The 22142-nt window shown below is 49.3% G+C and overlaps 1 protein-coding gene across 6 annotated transcripts in view; it reads left to right on the plus strand.

Annotated features, from left to right (window-relative positions):
* The window catches only part of MYLK (myosin light chain kinase), a 230189-nt gene that overhangs the window by 204270 nt on the left and 3777 nt on the right, over window positions 1-22142 (plus strand). For 5 of the 6 annotated variants that reach the window (XM_081138328.1, XM_081138327.1, XM_081138330.1 and 2 more), the window contains 5 exons: window positions 1882-2005; window positions 10779-10931; window positions 13747-13870; window positions 19555-19684; window positions 21136-21267. In XM_081138328.1, coding sequence (XP_080994454.1) covers window positions 1882-2005; window positions 10779-10931; window positions 13747-13870; window positions 19555-19684; window positions 21136-21267 — 663 coding nt within the window. Of the gene's footprint in view, window positions 1-1881; window positions 2006-10778; window positions 10932-13746; window positions 13871-19301; window positions 19385-19554; window positions 19685-21135; window positions 21268-22142 lie in introns of those variants that run through there. The other variant, XM_081138332.1, reaches the window with a different exon arrangement.

The following is a 22142-nucleotide window of genomic DNA, read 5'->3' on the forward strand; positions in this document are numbered from 1 at the left end:
CAGTAAGCAAGCACCATGTTGGTGTTAGTAATTTATTATTATTGTTGACCCTTCTTATACAGGGTGGGGGCAAAAGTAGGTTTACAATTGTGAGCATGTGAAACAGTTTATTCTTTATTCTTTATTAATTACTGTGTTGTTTTCCATACGAACAACTATAACCCTGTATTTTTTGCTCTGGTGCCTTCAGCAGCAAAACTCACCTTGGTGACGGTGCTTCCTTACATTTGCCTCCTGCTGTGCAGTTTCCAGAGCACCTTCAAACGCTTTCTCTCACTTGATTCCCACAGCAGCCCTGTGGGGTAGGCAGGGCACATTTTATGAGCCCAATTTATAGGCCAGGGAAACAAGGTTCACAGTAGCTTTGCCCAGCAGGTCCCACCAAGAGTCAGGGGAGGGGCTGAGGCTGGACTAAGGACTCCAGACGCAGTGCAGTTCGCAGTTCGTGCTTCTGAGGCACCTGTGTTATTACTGCGCCATGTGGGGAGGAGGCAGGAGGTGTCTGGGACCTTCATACCCAGTCCTGAGGTCATTTTGGTAGGTGGCTGGCTGCCTCTACCACCCACCACTACCACCCACCCTGCCTGTGTAGCTCTGATGTCTCAGGAATTGAGGAAACTACTTTCCCCTCTACCTCCTGACACTGTCTTGTCAACAAGGGCTGGGGTCAGCATGAGCTGGCCTTTCTTTCACTGCTCTGCAAGGAGCTCGTGCTACCTGGTTAATCTTCTCGCAGGGCACCCAGTCCTGCTGAGGCCGTGTAGGTAATAAAAGAGGAAAGTGAGGGAGGGACGTCATGCCAGGCTGTGACTCCCTCCTGATCAGTACCCCAGGTGGGGCGAATGCACCTGCTCTGCTCTCTGCTGCTGAAGGCCTGGCCTGGGGCCACCGCTGGTATGCAGGGCCTGCCTCCAGGCATGAACCGCTAACAGTTTGAACAAATAGGGCACAACTGGCCTGGGGAGCCAGCCGTGTCAGAGCCCAAAGAACACAATGTGCAGGCTCCCTTGGTGAGGGGATACGTGGGGACAGGGTGTCCACCAAGGACCAGAGAACTGGGAAGATTAAAATGTAGTCAGAGCAGAGCTTCCATGTCCAAGAGCCATCAAATGCTTTATCTTAAAACACTTATTATGGGCTCTGTAGTTAAACAAGACCAGGGGCAGCCCACAGGCCAAGGTGCACCCCACGCCTGACAAGTCCTCCAAAAGCTGGTACATTGCATGCATATTTCCGGAGAGCTTGTCCTTTATGGCTCAGAGGCACCACCTGGGTCAAGGTTTCTCCCATTATCCTCCCAGCAGCTCCTGGGAGGAGAGACAGGGTGCTACCCATGGAGAGGCCGTGAGTAGGAGGAACATGGCTCAGGAGTCAGGCCAGCTGGGTTTAGGTCCTGACCTCCCACCACCATTAACTGGGTGGGTAAATCACTCCACTTCCCTGGGCCTCCCTATCCTCCTCGGGAGCATGGGGTCATACCTCCCTCTTAGGACTGTCGAGGATATAAAATAGGAAAATCTTTGTCAAGCAGCCAGCAGGGTTCATTATTATCAAGCACAAGTCATAGCCCCTGCCTCAGGGCCTCGTGGGAGAGACAGACACAGGAAAGAGCATTCGGGGGCAGGACCTTTAACAGCCTCTCTTCCCACACCCTACTCCCCTGAAGACATTTGAGGTGTGTGTGCGGCTTGTTGATTTCACTGGTGTATTGATCCACTTGTTTAATGGGGAGGCCAGTGTCTATGCCGTTCTCCCAAGAGGGAGCAGCTGAGGGCGGGGCCTTGTCTGTGTGTCCCCTGGGCACACAGATGAGGGCATCTGAGAACTATGGGTTGGCTCCACAGAGTTCTGGCAATTGATCCCTCTCCATCCTGCTTGCAGAGAATGCAGGGTCTCTGAAGGTCCTCTTTGGCACCCCGGAGTTTGTGGCACCTGAAGTGATCAACTATGAGCCCATTGGCTACGCAACAGATATGTGGAGCATCGGGGTCATCTGCTACATCCTGTGAGTCTTGGGTACATGGAGGTGCAGGCAGGGAGTCCCACAGGAGGGTCCCCAGGCTGCCCTGACGTTCAGTGGGCCAGGGTCAGGAGGGTGGCAGTCTCCCATCTTACCCCTTGGCCTGCCCTTCCTGTGCTCCCATGAGGTCAGCAGCCCCCTGCACACTCCTATGAGAGCATCTAGCTCCACACACCAGGATCTGCCTTCCAGGCCTTTCACCATCTCTGATGCCTGCCAGCCTGGGGCCTCTGGTCAGGAGGGTGGAATGTGGCTGGTACCATGTAATCTTCCTTCACTTGAGTAGGTGGGTATGTAAAAAAGGAGGGAGGAAGCCCAGGTGCACATCTCCTGTGGGCGTCATCAATGTCCTCAGAGGACAGCACTCCATCCTCACTGCAGAGGAACCCTAGCTGCCAACTTCATCTCTGAGTCTCATATCTGGACCGATTAATAAGGACTTTTGATGATAGAGCCTCCAATGAAGCCAACAGACAACAGAAAGCCAACACAGTCACTAGAATTGGGAAGTCAGGTGGAAAATACAAAGCCATTTCTGTTAACAATGCTAGAGAAAAAGAGGGAAGTCAGTAGTCAGGACCAGTGTTTCACAAATAGTAACATTCATGAATCACTGGGGCCTCTTGTTAGATCGCAGGGCCTGGTTCAGAAGGTCGGAGGTACCTAAGAATCCACATTTCCAGGAGGGTCCGGGTTGCCGGTGGTGCTGGTCCAAGGATCACACTCTGAGTACCAGGCTCTAGGACAACCCCTCTTGGTGGGATCTGGCAGCTTTAATCTCTGGAGCCCCAGGCTGCAGACCGTCATTAGCCTCAGAGGTAGCCCTGAATTTGTGTGCAACAGTTATGGAATGATTACCCAGAAGGTAAAGATGTGCATGCATTCATCTTGGAAGAATAGTTTTTTTGTTAAAGCAAAAGGAAAAAGTGTTTTCATAGAAAATAGGAGGAGGACCTCTCAGAATGCTTCCTTAGACCCCTGGGTCTCCAGACCCCAGTGTGAGAAATTGCTCTGGGTGACCCTGCTGCACAGCAGGCTTAGGAGCTACTGTTCCACAAGCTTTACCACAACTGGAGTGATTGTGTGTACAGGGTCACTTCAGGAGTTTTCCTCTCCCTGTGGCCTGCTGGGACAGCCTCCCTCAGTTGAACATGCATCACAGATTCTGTACCCCAGAGTCATCCTCTCCACTGCCTGATGTCACCCTCCAGAGCAGCAGAGAAGAGCCCCCAGGCCAGGAGTGCGTTTTCCCACCTCTCCCTACTCCAGACCCCTCCAGGAAAAAGGGAGCTGACAAGTAAAGGAACTGCACCTGATTCAGGAGGCCTGGCTCCTTGGTAAAGAAGGAAAGGCAGGGCGGCAGACCTGGCCTTTCCCTTCTGGGGCTGCCTCTAGCTGGACGATGCTCACGCTGGATCTTTGGTCCCGGGGGAGACCCTGTATCTTGAGAAACAGTCTTTGGTCAGCTCACTGTGTTCAGACCCAGCTGTCCTGGGGCCTGGCTTGGTCCCTGAGTCCCTCTGCACCCATCAGGAGCCTTGCCTTGCTGTCTCCTTGGCTTTCCCATACTGTGGAGTGGAGATCATCTGCTGCCATGGATTTTCACAGGGGCTCTTATTTAATCCTCAGAACAAACCTGGGAGTGGGTCATGGCAGGGATTCCACCTTCATTTTGGCACTGAGGTGACCAGGACCAAGGACTCCCATGTGACTGTCCACTCCCCACAGTCCTAGAGGGTGACCAGCCATCCCAGTTCACCCAAGACTGACTAGTTTCCAGGATACAGGATTTTTAGTGCTAAAGCGAGGACAGTCCTGGGCAAACTAGGGCCTTTGATCTCCCTGCTCAGTAAATTTTTACAGTGAACGTATCCATGTAACCTATACCCAGATCATAAACCAAACACTACCAAGACCCTGGGGCCCTCCTAGGGCTCCTCCCAGTTACTGTCTCCCCAGATGTAGCTATAATCCTCATGCCTAATGTCATGCATTAGTTTTGCCTGTTCTTGAACTTGATATAAACAAAATCACACAGAAAGACTTGTCTGTCTGCTTTTGCTCAACACTGATTGTGAGACCCATTCATCTGATTGTGTGTAGTTGTATCCGCTCATTCTTGGTGCTGTGCAATGTCCACTGTGTGAACATCAGCCCATTTATGTATCCATTCACGTTGATGGGCTTTTGAATAGATTCCAGCTGAGGGTGTTGCAAAGATTCTGGTACATGTGTGTTAGTGAATATATTTATGTATTTCTGTGGGATATATATATATAATCTACAACTAGAATTACTAGGTTATAAGAGCACTTTATTTTAAAATGAAAATCCTTTCAGGTGGAAGAATGTAGTAATTGGGATAATATGTTATATTGTTTACTAGATTATTTTTAAAGCTAAAACCAAGAAATAGATGGGGAGAAAATGATTTTGATGAGTGGGGCACCCGCCTGAAGTTGTTTAGGTGAAGGGTTTAGGGAGGAGAGAGAGGTGTGTGTGGCAGGGAGACGCAGGTCGGCCCTGCACAGCCTCCCGCAGTCTCCCCAGGGTCCTGGCTCCAGCACCCATTGCTGAAGGCTACTCTGCTCTCTGGGACATTTTCCCAGTGGCTCTCACAGTGGGGATTGAGGTTTTGCAGTTCCCCTCCCGAGGTAGGGCTCTCAGCAGAGCACATGGTGCCAAAAACAACAGTTGGAACCAGCCAGATTGCTTCCTTCAGGCCCTGCTGTGCAGAAACCTGGAGCTGCTGCTGAAGCACCCAGAGGAGGTTTTCTGGTGCCCCCTGCACCCCTCGTGTCTCTCTTTGGAGCTTGGTTGTCTGTCTGACAGTCCCTGTCAGGTCCACCTTCCACATTTGTGCCAGAGAACCTCCTCCCTACCCCTCCACCTGCTTTCTGGGGCCAGTTAAAGATGGAGAGGCCGGGGAGTTGGGGGGACAGGTGGTCACCCATTTATTATTCAACATGTTTGGTGAGCGCCTCTTAAGCAGGCAGCACTGCCTGCTGTCTTCGTAGATGGCTCTGACTTTGGTGGGAGGAACCTCTTCTCAGACCCTGGGAAAGGTCAGGGCAGAGCCCGTCCTGGCGCTGGACACCTGGCCCCCCACCTGTTGGGGTTTCCAGGCAGAGTGGAGGTGCAGCAGGCAGGGCTGTGGGGCTCCTGCCCTCTCGCTCTGATTCTGAAGAGAGACAGTCGATTTTGTGAATCTCCTGGAGACTCTTCTCGTGTTAGAAATACCCGTTTGGTATCTGGCAGGAAAGAAGAGAGAGGATGGAGTGCTCTAGACCACACTTCAGTGTGAAAGAAATTCTAAGCCCCACCTTTTTCCTAAGACCATCCCTCCCCTACCTCCTTCTCCTCTAATTCTTGAGGACTTGGTGTTCCCTCACTGCCTGTGGGGACACCAAAACCCTTCTCTGTGCCCTGCCTCACCCCCCCCTCCAGAGTTCCTTCTCTCTCCCCTCCCCAAACCAAGGTAAAGAGCAATTGCTGTTCTGCTTTCTCCACCCCGACCATCTTCCTGTCTGGGCTCAGGGACAGACTTCCCACTTCTGCTCTTTTGCTGAGCACCCACCACGAGAGACAGCCAGAGTCGTCCCCATCGGAGTCTAACTTCTGGGGACAGCAGACCGGGAACTGGGGAGAAGTCCCAGTCCCCAGGCATCAGGACCTACTTAGGCTTGGGTTTGAATGCAGGGCTCTTCCGAGGGATCCAGTAGCCCCACCCAGGGCTGCCCTCCTCTCCACCGGTGAGCCATTCATGCTCTCTGGTTCCAGCTCCTGCGACCTCCAGGTCCCCCAAGCCCACACCAGGCCCAGGCACTACTTGCAGGTTCTTGGGTGGTGGCTGTTCAGGTTCTTGGGATGCAGTTAGCATGACTAAACTCCAGCTCTCTGCCTTCTGGACCACTGCACAATACGACACCCAGCTCTTCCTGTGGGACCTGCCACCCTTGCAAATCTCCCACCACACCTCAGCATTTGAAGGCTAAAATGGGATCAAAGACGAACTCTTCCTAAGTGCCCAGTAGTTGTGCTAGCGGATGTGTGGTCTCCTCAGCTGGCCATTCATGCAGCGGGGTCATCTGTTTGCTACTTGAAAAACACCGTGGAGAACATGTAGTCCGAGAAGCATTTCTGCACCCTTCCCTCTCCTGCCATTCTTTCTTGAGAGCTGAACAGGCCTCACATCAGATTCCCTGGGCAAAGTTTTACTGCAGTGAGGTATTAAGAAATTAGGACAGCCCTGGCTGGGATTTTCTCAGTGGCTAAGCACCTGCCTGTGCACCAGAGGGTTGTGGGTTCGATTCCTGGTCGAAGGCATGTACCTGGGTTGCAGCTTTGATTCCCACCCCCGGTTGGGGCACATGTGGGAAGCAATCAATTGACGTTTCTCTCCCCTCTCTCTTTCTCTCCCTTCCCCACTCTCTAAAAATCAATGGAAAAATATCCTCACTCCTCGGATGAAAATTAGAAAAAAAAAAAGAAATTAGAACACCCTGCAGTCATGACCTTTGTGACTCATCAGCACAAAGACTAACATTGGACCATTAAAAATCAACATGAAGACTCTGTGTACACTGGGGAAAGACCATGTCAAGTGAGGAAAAAGAGCATCCAAGAACTTGCCCACACTGATTACAATTTTGTGAAAACCAGATAAATCTATTGGTTATGTTGGGCGGGGGAGGGGGAACTTTCCTCTGCCCTTTTAGATTCAGTAGTAGGAGAAGGAGGCCTACAAATCAAACTGACAAAAGACAGATTCACAGGAGAAAAAAAACCCAACAGATTTAATTATGTACATACGCATAAGTGATAAAGAAATGTGACTCAAGGAGGCATTTAGAATTTGAAGCTTATATACTATTTTAACAGATAGTGATAAATTGTAGAGAAGTAACTAGACCAGGGAAAAGGGTCTTCAGGCTTCTGGAGGAGTTAGGTTGTGAGAAGGTCCTAGGAAATGTATGGTAAATAAGGGTTGTAGAGCAAGTTTGTTATGCATATGAGTCTTCTCCTCTACAAATGGAAATTTGCATCACCTTAACAAAGAGAAATTTATATTCTGCTTTTAGACAGAAAGAGGGAGGACAGAGAGCTAATTTCCTTCAGCTCAAGGCAATCCTCCGTATTTTGGAGTGGCATACTCTGATCCCCTTCAATTAAAAACTAGGCAAGACTAGGGAGAGAGGTGAATGGCTGAGTTTTTAATGCTAAGGTTATTCTGTTTGTTATTGGGTTAATTTCTTAATAAAAAGATGTATAATCCTTATGTAAATCCTGGCAATGACCTAAAAGCTCAAAGAAGAAAGTTTAAAAAAAAAAAATCCCACCACCCAGAAACGGCATTACTAAAATTAGAACACTCTCTTTGTTATCATGCTCTGCGTATATTCCAAGTTTCATTTTAGAGATATACTCTTTAATGGGGTTGATGCCGGGGGAGCTCAGACAGGCGAGGAGCCAGCTGGGGTTCAGGGGTATTTCAGATGGATGGGCTGCCAGGAAGGAGAAGCGCCAGAGGCCAGAGGTGAGGAGGCCCTCCCTGGCTGTGAACTTCACAGAGATTAAGGCCTATCTTTGCAGGATTACAGTTCCTAATTAGGAAAGGAGGTTTACAGAAGGGGACCTTTCAGCATTCCACAGCAGGGTTGTTTGCTTTTCCTGTAATCTTTTGGAGAGCTGAAGGACTTCCCCCCCGCCCCCCCCCATGTTTCAAATGGAAAATGTAAAAGCAGAAGGAAGCAGGTGGCTGACAGGCTAGTGGGGCTGCTTCTTGATGGGGCTAATTTGGGTCTGCTGAAGAACAAAAATTCAGTGGAGTAAATGTGAAGATCAAATTGACTTTGTTGAACAATTCACAAACCAGGAGCATCCCATCTAGTGAACAGAGAGATATTCCCAGCGGCTGTACAAAACAGAAGGGTTTATAGGCAAGAGGAGTCATAGCAAAAGAAAAGAAAGGATTGTTTCAGGACAGGTCCTCTTCTTTCAAAGGGAAGGGAACAGCAGGGGTTTTATCCTGCTGGTTACCTCACAAGGGCTGATCAGGAAGTTTCAGATTGACTGTTCATAGATCACATTTCTGGAAGAGATTGAAATTACAATTAAGTCTTGGCTTGATGTTGTGAGAGCACATGATTCCATCTTGGGCCTGTTACTCCTTTTTTTAGCAAGTCACACAGGATCACAGAGAAGGGAAAGCTGAGAGTCCCTGGGAATTCTAGCCCAGTACCTTTGGAACCTTTGGTGCTTTGGGCCAGAAGGGGAAGCTCAGGCCCAGAACAGTGTAGACTCAGGGGATGATAAACTCCCACCCTTCCCCCACTGTAATGTGATGGAGAAGGATGATCTCCGTGCATTCTTAACACATAAATCAGTGTCTAAGACACTTCAATGCCATCTATAAAAATCTGTTACTCAGAAACACAAATCTATTGATTAGGGTGAGATAATTCACATTACCAAAGCTTTCTTCTTTTTACAAAAGGTCTTACCAGAGGGTTCCTTCCACATCAAGGTTTTCTCACAGCATTTCAGTGGGTTTTGTTTTACAAAACTTAATTTTCAGGTACAGGTGTATTTCGTAAGCTGAGCCTCTTGAATGCCAAAACCGCTCCAGACGGGTTTGTGTTATTGTTTGTGATGATGGGTTCCTAAGGATTTGGGAGAGGGGACTTTAGTGAAGCCTTAACTTGGGAGGTTGATGGCATGAATGCCTCAGATTCACCTCATGGGGCTCAGGTGGGCTCAGGGCAGGATCAGCTACATAATTTGCGGGGCCCAATGCAAAATAAAAAGGTGAGGTGACTTGTTCAAACATTATTAAGAATATAAAAATGATAGCAGCAGAACATTAAGTGTGGGGCCCATCAAATGGGTGGGACCCTGTGCAGCTATGAGGCTGGCCCGCCATCAGGGTGAATGGGGGGTGGATGCTTGGTACGGCAATGAAGTGCTCAGAGGTGAGAGGTGAGGCCAGTAAGCCATAAAGCTGTTCTAGTCATCTTTGAGATACTTTACCATCCTAATTTTATTCGGTGTAAGCCATGGGTAAATGAGTCATTCCTGAGATCACAGATTGGTGAGGCAGTGGGGATGAACTGCATACAGAAGAAGCGTGACACCTGTGGTCATGGACCCAGCACCTTCCTGTAGACCAGGCCCTGTGCAGGTCTGTGCACTGTGATTTACTTCATGTTCATGGAAATGTGCGTATAAAGTGGCAGTTAAGATTCAGGCTCTTGAGACAGATGTTGTCACAGAACCCAAGTTTGTGTGCCCAGTGCTTTGAAAAGCCAAAACTCAAAATGTCAGAGTTTGGAGTAAGGAAAAGTTTATTGATCGAGAAGGTGGCAACCGAGAAGATGGGAGACAGCAATGCCTCAAAACCACCTTGCTCGGTGGACTGGGTTATGGTTTTTAAGGGGTTGGGGGAACACGTATGCAGAATGGCTGGTGGGGCAGGTTTCAGTCGGAGGACCTTGGGTCTTGGCCGTCTGTGGCAGGGGCTGCCGCACTGCATCTTCCCGGACAGCAGGCCCTTTGCTCTGAAACGGCTGTGGCATCCAAGTTCTGGGTCTGTCCCAGCCCTTTGGTTCCGTGTGTGCCTGGGTGCAGGGGAGACTCTGGCTCCAGGCGCAGCTGGGGGTCGGAGTTCTCTCCTCTGCGCGTGCTTCGGCTGCGTGGCACGAGGTTTTTGGTCTCTTGTCTCTGAAAAGCAGCTCAGTATCTTGTTCAATAGGATGGGACTATTTTGAGCTGGTTCTGAGGTTGCAACACCTGGGTTTAAATCTCACTGGCGTGAATCCTTGGAAAGTACCTAACACCACTCTGTGCCTCAGTCTCCTCATCTGTTAAGCAAACTAATGAGTTACCTGCAATATAGGGTAATGTTAAGGTTGAAAGTTCATCTAGTTTGGTGTCTCTGTCCAGTGCCTGGCACATAGTGAATATCTGATAAATGTTTGCGGCTGTGGTGGTGATGACAGGAGAGGAGGAAGAGGAAGGAGGGAGAAGGAGAGGCGGTGACCACTCTGTGGCTGAGTAGTAGGTTCCCCTTTTTACAGAAAAGGGATCTGTGACACCAAGAGCTTAAAGGGGTTATCCAAGGTCACCCAGTGAACACAGGCATGCTCTGGCCTCGGCCATGGTGACTCTGGTGGAAGCTTTCTGGCTTGGCCTAAATGCCTGAGTGTAGATGGGCCACGAAACCCACATTGCTGATTCAGGGCCCACCGTTCCTCTCTCCACACACCCTTGCTGGGCCCTCCTGGTGCTGATGAGAGCCGGGAGCGGGCACCGCCAGGTGCAGTGACAGGTGCCATATACCACAGGCCCACCCATGGGGGGGCAGGATCACAGGGACCTTGCAGAGGTTCTGGGGGGGGGGGGGTAGTTCTAGCCTGGGCTCTGGGGAAGAAGAGACAGGAGGGGCCTGCTGTGTACGGTGTAAATGGAAGTAAATTCCTTCGGCCCCAGCTTCACAGGCAGGAAGTGTCAAGAGGCAGGTGACACCCCAGAAGTACTGTGAGCACTAAGAAGAGGCTGGGCCACAAAAGACTGGGGAACCACATCCTCTCATCTTTCCCCAGGTGGGAGGAGAGGCAGGCACAAGTTGGGGGAGGGGGGTGCAGGGCTTTGCTGGCCCTCACTTAACCTCAGTTAGCATTCATTTGGGGGAATCATTCCACCCTGCTCTCCCTGCCACCTCCCCCCCAAATTCACCTGCTCTCCTGCTCTTTTCTCCCAGGGTCAGTGGACTTTCCCCCTTCATGGGTGACAACGACAATGAAACCTTGGCCAACGTTACCTCAGCCACCTGGGACTTCGACGATGAGGCATTTGACGAGATCTCCGATGATGCCAAGGATTTTATCAGCAACTTGCTGAAGAAAGATATGAAGTAATGAGTTGAGATTTCCATTTTTCCAGCTCCCCACTCCCCAGACTGGTGTCCGGAGGCAGGGATTTTCCTTTGCCTGTCGTGGGTCCCTCCTCACCTGGGAGGGGAGGGTGGACACTGTGAGTGTGGGGGGAAGGGAAGACGTTTTCCTAGGCCCCTGCTTCCCTGTGGGAGGTTTTAGAAGCTCTGAAACTTCCCTTGAAAAGCAGCCCTTAGCCAAGCGTTGCAGGGAGAGTGGGTGCTTGTGTATGAGTAGCAACAGCCCCTTTTGTTCTCTGTGTACGGTTGTGGCCTGTAAAAGCCCTGCTGAAACCTCGGCCCCTCTTCAGGTTGCATTGGAGTATCCTACTTGTAGGTCTTGGTCGTATCTCCAAACTACTCTAGTTTGGTGTTTTTCATATCTTAATTATTTAAGAACTACCTGCCTGAATATGGCCAGGTCCCTTCTCCCACTGGTCAAAGTTAGCCTATGGTCCCAGATCAGTGGGCTCAGCCTCTCCCAGCTCCATCTGTGTCCCCCCATAACAGTGCCAACTGTGCTGCCTGGAGCTGCCCAAGTGGTCTGTGGTTGAATATATAAAACATTTGTGCAAAGGGGGAGGCAGTGTGTGCAGGTCTATAGGAAAAGGCTGTGAGGAAAGGTCAGACACACAGGCACTCAGTAAGTATTTCATTGAAAGAGGAATGGAGCCCAGCCGGGCACGGTTCAGCGGTTGAGCATCGACCTAGGATCCAGGAGATCGCGGTACAATTCCCGGTCAGGGCACATGCCTGGGTTGTGGGCTCGATCCCCAGTTGGGGGTGTGCAGGAGGCAGCTGATCAATGACTCTCTCATCATTGATGTTTCTATCTCTCTCCCTCTCCCTTCCTCTCGCTGGAATCAATAAAGATATATTTTTTTAAAAAATGGAGGTTGAGAGTCTCAGAGGAGATCAGAGCAGAGGAGGTCAGGTTGGTGGAAGCCTTGGGTGTGGTAGACAGAATTCATTGCTGTGGACTTACCTGGTGAGGAGAACCAGCCAAATTAAATCAGGAAGCTGAGAGGGGCTGCGTGCATGTAGGCAGAGCTGCCTCCCCCTAGGGGAAGGGGATGGGGAGGTATCTGTTGAGAGCATCTGGCCTATTGGACCCCCCACCCCTTCTGTGAACATGTGGCCAGATGAGGCAGGGCCTGGCTCCAGGGCCCTGAGGAGTTATATTTTGCAACAAGAAGCAGTTATAAGCTCGGCCCAAGGGCAGTGTTAAAATAGGTGATGTGACAGAGGAAAGGGAGGGGCATCCCAACTCCAGGGGCAGGCAGAAGGCTCTGCAATCGCCAGGTGACTTATGGCCTAGGCTTTGCCCTACCACCTGACCCACGGATTCCCCTCAGGCTGTTGGTCATCTTGCTCCCTCTGGGAGAAATCCTGGCTGGGACAGGTTGAGTAGTAGGTTCTCCTTTTTACAGAGGAGAAATCTGTGAGTTTAGGGGAATTGTCCAAGGTCACCCAGTGAATACACAGGCTATGCTCTTTCCTCCACTGTAGTGCCTCTTATGAAAGTTTTCTGGTTTGGCCTAAATGCCTCAAGTGTAGATGGACCACTAAACCCACGCAATGTGGGAGGGTCTCTTTTTAGTGATCTCAGGGCCGACCCCTCCAGAGGCTGCGTTCCACACTCCCTGGCAGTGAGGTCTGTAGCACTGTTCTGTCTGGGTCTTCCTATCAGAGTAAGCATGACCTAAGGAGGATCTGGATATCTGACCTGCACTCCCACGGTGCCTCAGGAAGATCCATACCTTTTTCCTAATAACTCTGGTCCAAGGATGGCTTCATTCACCAAGGATTTGGTAAATGGGGTATTATGTATATTCCTTATTTTCTCATCTGAATTTGAATTAATTCAGTGAGCTATGTTGGCCACTCTGTGCTCATAAAATGCCCTCATGAAAGAACTGATTTCAAATAGACCAAGACATTAGATTCCCATAAACTCTCAAACTTATCAAGTCTCTTCAACCAGAAATCCTGATCTATCAGCACTTTTTAAAATGTTTTCCTATTATAAAAGAAATACATGTAAATTATAGAAAAATTGAATATAAGAAAATTAAAATAATTCATAGTCCTTTATCTACAGATCACTACATTTTGCTCTACTTAGCAAATTTACGTCTACTCATTTGTCTACGTATGTTAACATTGGATTCTTTGGGCTTTATTAGTCCTTAATCGTAATTAAGGGGATGGCCCTGAAATATTCCTAGATTCCCAGAGCTTTCAGAAAGATAAATGAGTTTCAATGTGGCCCTGAGGTTGTCATAATACATAGGTTGTATGTAGGACATAACTCTTTGCATTTTAACAGAAAAAACCTGATACTCAACCTCAGCATAAGACATGAGAGTTTAGGGATTCTCAGAGATTTGAGCCTAGCCTCTGAGACAGTGAAGCGGAAGGATTAGGCCTCCATAGCCACCAACTCCACATGACCAGCAGAATGACCCTGCTTTATGGTGCGAGCCATTCCCAGACATGTTTGCCCTCCTGCACTTACCTTTCCTAGACCCCAGAATTGGTCATGAGACTCCAGTTGCTTACTTGGTGGTTAGGCCTTCTTAACACTAACCTATTCTGCATCTAGTCTATAACCCAGACCGAGAGAGGAAACAGGCCAGGAGCACAGTGCCCCTGGTCATGGTGGAGGGACTGGGAGCAGAGAGCCCTGGGCTCGGCCCTGTGTGACTGGGAACAGGTGGCCTCCCATTTCTGACCTGACCAGCAGTCCCTTAAGTCCCCTCCTGCTTAGAAATCTTCTGACCTCTGCCCCCATCAGAAACCGCCTGGACTGCACCCAGTGCCTTCAGCATCCGTGGCTGATGAAAGACACCAAGAACATGGAGGCGAAGAAGCTGTCCAAGGACCGGATGAAGAAGTACATGGCAAGAAGAAAATGGCAGGTAAGGAAAGGCTCGCTCTGGACTGCAGTGTTGCTTCCCGTGTTTGCTTTTTTCAAGCCACCCTCATTCCCAGTTTGCCTCAGACTCACTCCAAAAATGTGTAAATCTGTTTCTGAAACAGTCTGGGACCAAGGCTATTCAGGACTAGGAGCGCGCACGGTCACCTTTAGGACTATTTGGCAACCCTGGACAGTGTGGTCTCCTTAAAGGCAGTGTGATGGTCTTACGTTTCTTTTCGATGAAGGGGGAGGGCACATGATCTTCAAAGAGAGACACAGCCCCACTCTGTAGGGAGATTGTATGTTACTAGCTACGTGTCTTTAGACAAGTGACTTAACTTTGCTGTGCCTTTGTTTTCTCATCTGTAAAGTGGGGATAATACCAATGTGACAGCATTGTTGTGAGGATTATATGAGATAATCTTCATGTGGCTTTTAGCACAATGCCTGGCATGTAGCACATGTTCAAAAATAACACCAGTAGCTAGTATGTGTGGAGGGCTGGCCGTGTGTCGGAGAACATTCAGAGCCCTTTCTATGCATTGTCTTTTAATCCTTGAGGTAGGTACTATGTTATCCCCACTTTTCAAACAAACTGAGGCAGAGAAAGGTTAGGAAAGTCACCTAGGATCACCAGCTAGTAAGTAGGAAAGGCAGAATTCAAACCCAGAGCCTGACTCCAAAGCACAGTCTTAACAATGATACGAAATTGCCTTCGATTGTTAGCAGATGGATAAAATGATCACCCAAAACCAGAGAGAACTTATCATCTACTGTATTATTTTACTGTCATTATTAGTGTTATAAAATTCCTGGGCTACTGGAGCGAACATGGTTTCTATGCTCAAGGAATGTATAGTGTAGTGGAGGGACTGAAGCAAAGAGACATAAAAGGACATGACACCCACCAAGAATTATAAACTATTGCTATAGCTCTCCATACCCATATATGTGAGTGCGGACAGGAGCATAGAGCCCGTCGCGCCAGACTTGGATGTGGTCGTGAGGAAATGCTGCCCGGGCAGGAGTTTGAAACTGGTCACGGAACACGGGCTGGAGCCCAGAGGAGGGGTGACAGTGCAGACGGAGGAGAAGGCGCAGAGGCGGGAGCCTCGCCTCGCCTCGCCTCGCCTCGCCTCGCCTCGCCTCGCCTCGCCTCGCCTCGCCTCGCCTGGGTTAGGCTGCCCTGAAAGGAACAGAGCCTTTTAGCCGGGCAGTCGGGGGACCTGGGGCATCTAGACCTGCCTGTGCGGCCGAGGAAAAGAAACTCATTGTTTTAGGGGCAGCTGGCACACTGGTGATTTGCCACACAGGATGACTAAACCACAGTCCCTCAGAGACGACACTCCACGCAAAGGTGGGGAGAAGGAGCGGAGGCAGATGAGGGGCTCTGGTGGGTGGCATAAGGGACTGTACCACCTGTGTTCTGGAACCCCCCCCACCCCACCGCGGGAGTCAGTTCTGGATTCCCGCCTGCACCCCCACCTGTGTGAAAGGTTAGGTGGGTCTCCTGGCCCCGTCAAGTGCAGGTGAGTTGAAAGACCTGTGCTGCTTACCTTACCCTCTGGTGACATCAGGATCCAGGGAAATCAGAGTAGCAAATACTCTTACAAACAAAACAAAGCAAGATGGGATCCACAAAGAACAAAGAACAAAGGCTGACTTTCTTAATGATCCTGTGGTCAACAAATCTCAAAGAAACAGCGGGTTTCCTGGAGCGGGCGGGGCTGGGGCGGGCTGGGGCAGCCCTCCAGGGGCTCTCGCCTGGTTCTGGCTGGACAGGCCTGCGGGTCAAGGGGCAGCCTTACCACTCCGGGCTCTCAGGGAGCAGGGACGTATCTGCTGCTGCACAGCCCAGGGATGGGCGTGGAGAAGAGATAAGGGAATGGGAGAGGAAGCGAATGGAATTTTCTAGTCAAATAGGTCAGGGAACCATCATTTGTGCCAATATTTTAATCACTTAAATTTTTTCTTGTTGTTTACACTGTTATTAGTCAGAGGGTTTTCTGGAAGTGAGGGGCAGAATTTCTGGAAGAAAAGGGCAAAATTCAGAGAAGGAATTTTAAAGTCGTATTTTAATTTAGGTGGCAGCCTTTGGAAATTATTTTTCCACACAGAGGTTAGGTTTCACAAAAGCAGACCACACCATCCCATGTGACCCGCACTGTCCCTGAAGCATAATTTCACTGGTGATGGTTCAGCTGCAACTGAACATCTTGTGTGATGTTGCTTCCTTAGGAGAATGTTTTCCGCGTTTTTAACTCCAGGCGCCGGTTCCTTGGCTGTCCTCGAACAGGTTCCCTGTCAGAGCAGCGAGGGTCTGGGGGGGGCCAGCATGGAGTGGAGAGGAACGGAGTACAGTGGTCTGTGGTGGGGGGAAAGGAGCAGGGCAGGCCCAGGCAGCCCGGACTCTCTGCAGATGCTCCAGGGAAGGTTTCCTGTTTTCGTTCTGGTGTGGCATTCATGAAGGCCCAGGAGGAAGGCAGGAACATGGAAGCAAATCCCTACACTCTAGGCAATATAGAGATGACTAGTCATATTACTGCTCTTAGAATGAAGTTATGCTGAAAGGGTATGTTCTTTCATTTATATCAAAATTTTAAAAGCTATGGTGGTAAGTAGAGCGTTGAGGGTGGGCAAGTCGAGCAGGATAACAGGATTCCTGCATGCAAACTAGAAGCAAAGGACTGGAATCTGGAGGCCCATGGACAACCATCTTTATGTTCTGGGATCCACGAAGACCTCAGCAGTCTGGACAAAAGGGTCGTAAGGAGGAAAGCTTTCGGCCCAAGATAGCACAGAGTGCGCTTGACGATCACATTTGGGTATCATGCACTTCTCACAGGAAACACTAATCTTGGGGCTGCTGGTGTATAGGGTCTCTGACAGCTGGCTGGCTCTTAGGTAACCAGCTTGCCCCATTAGCCAGGGACTGTCTCAGCTTTAGCACTGAATACCCTTATCCTGGAAAGCCCCTCTGTCCTGGGCGCATGGGGCTGGCTCTCCCAGGGGAGGGAAGCTGCTGCCTCAGAGAGGCCAGTACAGACAGTGCCTGCTGGGTACACAGGAACCCAGCCTTGGCCATTGCCCTCAAATGAGAAAAAGGCTTCCTCTAAACAAGAATGGAACCTAGGGAATCGAAACTTTGCTGCTTTGATGTTCCAAAAATTTCCAAAGGTCTTTACCAAGTAAAACAGCAACCAATATTCAGCTCAAAGGCATGAACCTGGACGATGAGAACATATGGATATATTTCTTTTCCAGCTCCAACTAACTTCCCTACCAATTTTTTTTTCCATAAACCAGTTTCCAAAGATTGAATTCTGGCATAGATTATTTAAATTTTTTTTTTTTTCTTATTAAGCACGTCTTACATTTCTCCCTGTTTTAGAAATTATGTGCTATATCACTTCATCTGACGGAAAATGTCCCCCCATGTGAATTTGCCGCCGCCTCGGAAATATTGCAGCTCTTTTATTTGCCTTGCTCTGGTAACTTTGTATTAGTCGGTTTGTTAATGGAACAGGAAAGGCTTTATTCTTCTAAACAATACAAGTGAAGACAGTCCTGGTCAGTCACAGTCCCGGTGTTTGGAATTAGGGAGCCCAGGGGCTCAAGGGAGGTGTCCCCTGCTGCATATCCCTGAGCATGAATCCTAGTCTTTCTGTAGAAGACCAGAGCTGCAGGGAGATTTGAATCTTCTGGTTTAAGGACATGAGGCCCGGAGAAGGGAACTGACTTGCACATGTCACACAGTAATCAGTGGTTTAAGAACTAAGCTGTCCCTTATTGGGAATGAACTCTCTGAGTTTAGAGACTCCTGGACAGGGCAGACCTGCCTGTGTGGGGTAAAGGAAATGGAGGGAGGAGGAGGAGGGCAGAGACTCTGAGAGTCTGGCCGATTAGGAAGCAGCCTGGCCTGACGTTGATTTCATATGAATGGCTGCCTGTCTCTCCGACCTCGTACACGTTCCCCAGGTCAGGGTAAACCCCCACGGGGAGAGTTGGATCTCGCAACACTCTGGCTAGCACAGGAAGCCCATCAGTGAAACAGCCTTCTCCAGAAGAGCACGCAAGGTTGCCAAATGGTCCCATTCTCTGCGGGGGGAGGGGCACAGTGCCACTGCACAGAGTTAAGTTGCTCCATCGTCACCTCTCACCTTCTTCCCCTGCTCATCACCTCCACTTGGGGCTTCCTGGGTTCAGTTTGGAGTGACCCAGTTTCACCGCGGTGGCAGAGGGCCAGAAGCATACCCACACCGCACAGCGACACATTTGAGAGGGTGGATGGCCAGAGGACAGTAAGACGGAATGTCTGTCTGAAGTGCATGAAAATAGCCTGCAACAAGGATGGCATGTGACACAACAGAAGAGTGATCGTCACCACAGCAATAGGCCACTGCTTAAACCACACACACACACACACACACACACACACACTTTTCTGTCTGATTCCTTAGTGGCCTGAAATTCTTTACTTTGGAAATGATCTTTTTATGAAGCATACTGGCTTTCTAGCTAGTCCAGAATTGTGAGGCTTTGCTGAAATACTTGAATGTATGAGGTTAACTCAGGAGGGAAACAGCTTTGGCACAGTTTGAGGTCCCGTGGGGTGTGTAAGCCCATTGCCGGTGTCCTCCCTCTCTCAGCAGCAGTCTGTGGTGACATCTGCTCTCTGGATGTGCAGCATCTGGGTGCCTGAAAAGTCGCTTTGTGTGGAAGGAGTTGGTTATGCTTTAGTTTCTTATCTTAGTCATTCCATTGACCTTGGGAAAGGGGTGAGAACCTTTAATTAAAGGTAAGAAACTTAGACACATTGTATATTATTGGGGATTTCTGTACCTAAATCCTATGCTTGGTAGAATTTTCACACTGCCAAGAAATTTTCATCTCAAGTTCTGGCTTCCTTTCCAGCAGAAATTCTGTCCACTCCCAAGGTGCCTCGACCCAAAAAAGCAAAGTGCCATAGCTTTGCATTTCCTTGGGTTTGTGGTGCCTGGGTGTGCTCTGGGGAAGAATACCCCTCCAGAACCTCACTGCGCATTCTTAGACTTGTGCCAGACCGTTTCCCAAAATCTCTTAAGTATCTGAATCATGCACAGAACTAAATGAGACCTTGGAGTCTTGTCCAACCCCCTCCTTATGCAGAGAAGGAAACTGAAGCCCAGAGAGATTAAACGACTCACACAAGGTCAACAGCATGCTTTTTTCCCACTTGCATGAGGACCTGTGGGATCTGTAGTAACTATTCTCTTGACCAATTAAAATTCTATCATTAGCATTGTTTAACGAGAAACAGCCCTACTGCGCCCCGTCAGCAATAAGTCTTTGGAGCTGTCTCAGCCTGCAGTTGCTTTATATAAACTATCCCTTTTATGGGAGTTGAAGCACAGTATGAAAAGGGTTTTTGTCTCATGTTGACCTTGTTTAGTCACATTAACGCACACATTGGTTCCAGGCCCCATTCCATTCTCCGAACATCTTCTGACACACTGATAGTGCTGAGCAGAGCAAGGTTGGGCTCACTTCTCTGGCAGAACCTCGGCGCTCGGGCGGCCCTCGTTCCAAGGACAGCTGCTTCTCCTGGGCTGGGCTCTTCTCCCGGGCTGGGCTGTCATCCCTGAGCCCCACTGCCCAGCAGGAACAGGGAAGCCGCCGAGTCCAACCCCGGTGTCTATTTTCCAGAAAACAGGCAATGCTGTGAGAGCCATTGGAAGACTGTCCTCTATGGCAATGATCTCAGGGCTCAGTGGCAGGAAGTCCTCAACAGGGTCACCAACCAGCCCTCTCAACGCAGAAAAACTAGAAACTGAAGGTAAGGAGCTCCAGGAGGATTTTTCTCCAACCAGGTGGTGAGAAAGGAAGGGCTGGGGGATGGAGGGGCATTTTGAGGAGGTTTTTTTTGGGGGAGGGGGTAATACAATCTACAAGGATTAAATTCAGAACGACTTTTAGGTTGCTCTGACAACAGTTACTAAGTCTAGTAAATACTCTTTAATTGTTTTAACTTAGGTTTAACTATTTTCTGAGGGAAAGTTATTATTTGTCTAATAAAACTAGATCACCTCTGCTATTCTTTCTCCTGTGTTTTACATAAGAATTAGCAAAGGCTTTATTGAAAGTTTCCTTTTTTTCTCATTACAAAAGTGATACTTATATATTGATAGGCAAACATAAACATTAAATCACATATAGTAGTGTACTTTTAAAAAATATCCTGGTTTTTTAAGTCTTTGTGTTTTTCTTTTAAACAAAAATTAACTCACATAGTGCATATTGGTTTGGCATTTTTTATGATGCTGAAACCTGTCCTTTGAACTGGGTAGACTGTGGTTGGAAGGGCTGCTCCTGAAGACCAGTGAGGTTAGTTACTTTCCCACTGTCTTGGAGATGCTGCGCTGCCCATCTCCTCAGTGAATGCCTCCGCCTCTTCCTGCATCAGATGCATGCAGGGTCTGGTCCTTATCTTCTTGAGGTGCCTCGCTTGGCAGAGATACCCCCTACCCCCTCCTGCCTGGTGCTGCTGGTATCCACAGGTGAGAAGTCCAGATCCCTTTTGTGCACAAAGGCAGTGCCATTGGTGAGGCTTCCTGCTGGGCTGCTCTGATGCAGCCAAGGACAGAGTCTGTAGCACTTAGTCTGGTCCTTCCTGATCCACTCCTGCCACTCCTGGATGACCCACAAATAGCCTGAAGAGGAGGGAGAGGACACAGGAGCCCCTCCAAGTTCCGACTTTTCCCTGGCCCAATCCCATACCCTGGTCTGCTGCCACACAACGTGAAGGCAGTAAAAGTGAGGAGAACAGAACTGCTGGCAAGTAGAAGATGCCTCTAGGACCTGGCCCCTCCCTCCGAGAGTGGGAAAGGGCCTGCAGCTACAGGGGAGGGCAAAGGGGTACAGAGACCAGGAAGGCTGGTGTGGTTCTGTCCCTCTTACATATCTTCAACCGAATCCTGAAACAGCAGGAGATGCAGCCAAAAATGCTTTTTGAAGATTATTTCTCTTTTCAGTGTGTCAGCGTAAGGGAAGGGGGAGTCCAAACATTTCCCCAGTTTAGTCACAGTTTTCTCTTCTGCCAAAACCATTTGGCAGCTGGCCAGCCTATCCCCGGCAGAAAGGTGTGCTGATGATTCAGTCCTCTAAGCTGCGTTATTTGCTAAATTGGAGCTACTTTTAAAAAAAATTTTAAAGTCAGCTTTTTTAAACTAGGGGAGAGGAAAGAACAAGGAATGCAGGAATGACCGTGTCCTCTCCCCTATCTCCTAGGTGATGTCTCCCAAGCCTTCCTGGAGGCTGTTGCTGAGGAAAAGCCCCATGTGAAACCCTACTTCTCTAAGACCATTCGTGATTTAGAAGTGGTGGAGGGAAGTGCTGCTAGATTTGACTGCAAGATTGAAGGTAAGTTGTAGCTGTAACTACAAAAGGGGTTTGGGTGGTTGGTGGGCCCCAGCTGTGTGCCCTGGGCAAGGTGTCAGTTCTGGGAGCAGTTAGCAACAGCCAGGCTCTGAGGGAAACTGGGTCAGGAGGAGCTGGCCCAGTGCCCTCACTCCCCCGCCTGAAGGTTAGTCCATTCAGTGACTTACCCGGGGGCACATTTGATATTTCGCTTACTTACATCAGCCACTAGGCCCAAGTTAAAGTGGTTTATCATGGACTGTAGTATGTGGCTATGGGACATGCTTAATGAAATGAAATTTCCAGGAAGCCTGTGCCCACAACAGGCTCTCAGAAGGAGGTTGGACCAGAGCGTGGGATGTGGAGTCAGCAACTCAGCTGTTCCTCAGTGGGCTGTGACCTTGGGTGGTGATCTGACTCTTCTGAGCCCCAGGCCCTCACCTGTAAGATGATATCTAATGTCCTGAGTGTCTCTGGGTATTCTTAGATGACATGTATAAAAAGAGAAACCTTTTAAAATCCTTTAAAGATGTGACAGAGTCCAGGGGAAAGTTGTGGGATTGATAAGTGCAGAGCATGCAGTGTGACTTCAAACTGAGGGAAGCTGGGACCCAGGCACTAGTGCCATCTTACCCACACTTCCCTGCCAGCCAGGCAATGTGGCCATTGAACCGGGAGCTGCTAGAGCTCAAGGGACCTTAAGGGACCTTAGCATGGCACACGAGACATTAGCATTGGTGGTGACTCAAAGCATTTCAGTTTCCACAGACTGCAACGTTCTAGAAAGATAAAGGGCGAGATAAGATAGGCTTTAAGCCGGTAACTGTCCAGTGCCAACCAGAGTGGCTGGGTTATCTCCCATTTCAATCTGGCAAAAT

The sequence above is a fragment of the Miniopterus schreibersii genome (assembly GCF_964146895.1).
Source record: "Miniopterus schreibersii genome assembly, chromosome: 5".
In the NCBI taxonomy this organism is placed as follows: domain Eukaryota; kingdom Metazoa; phylum Chordata; class Mammalia; order Chiroptera; family Miniopteridae; genus Miniopterus; species Miniopterus schreibersii.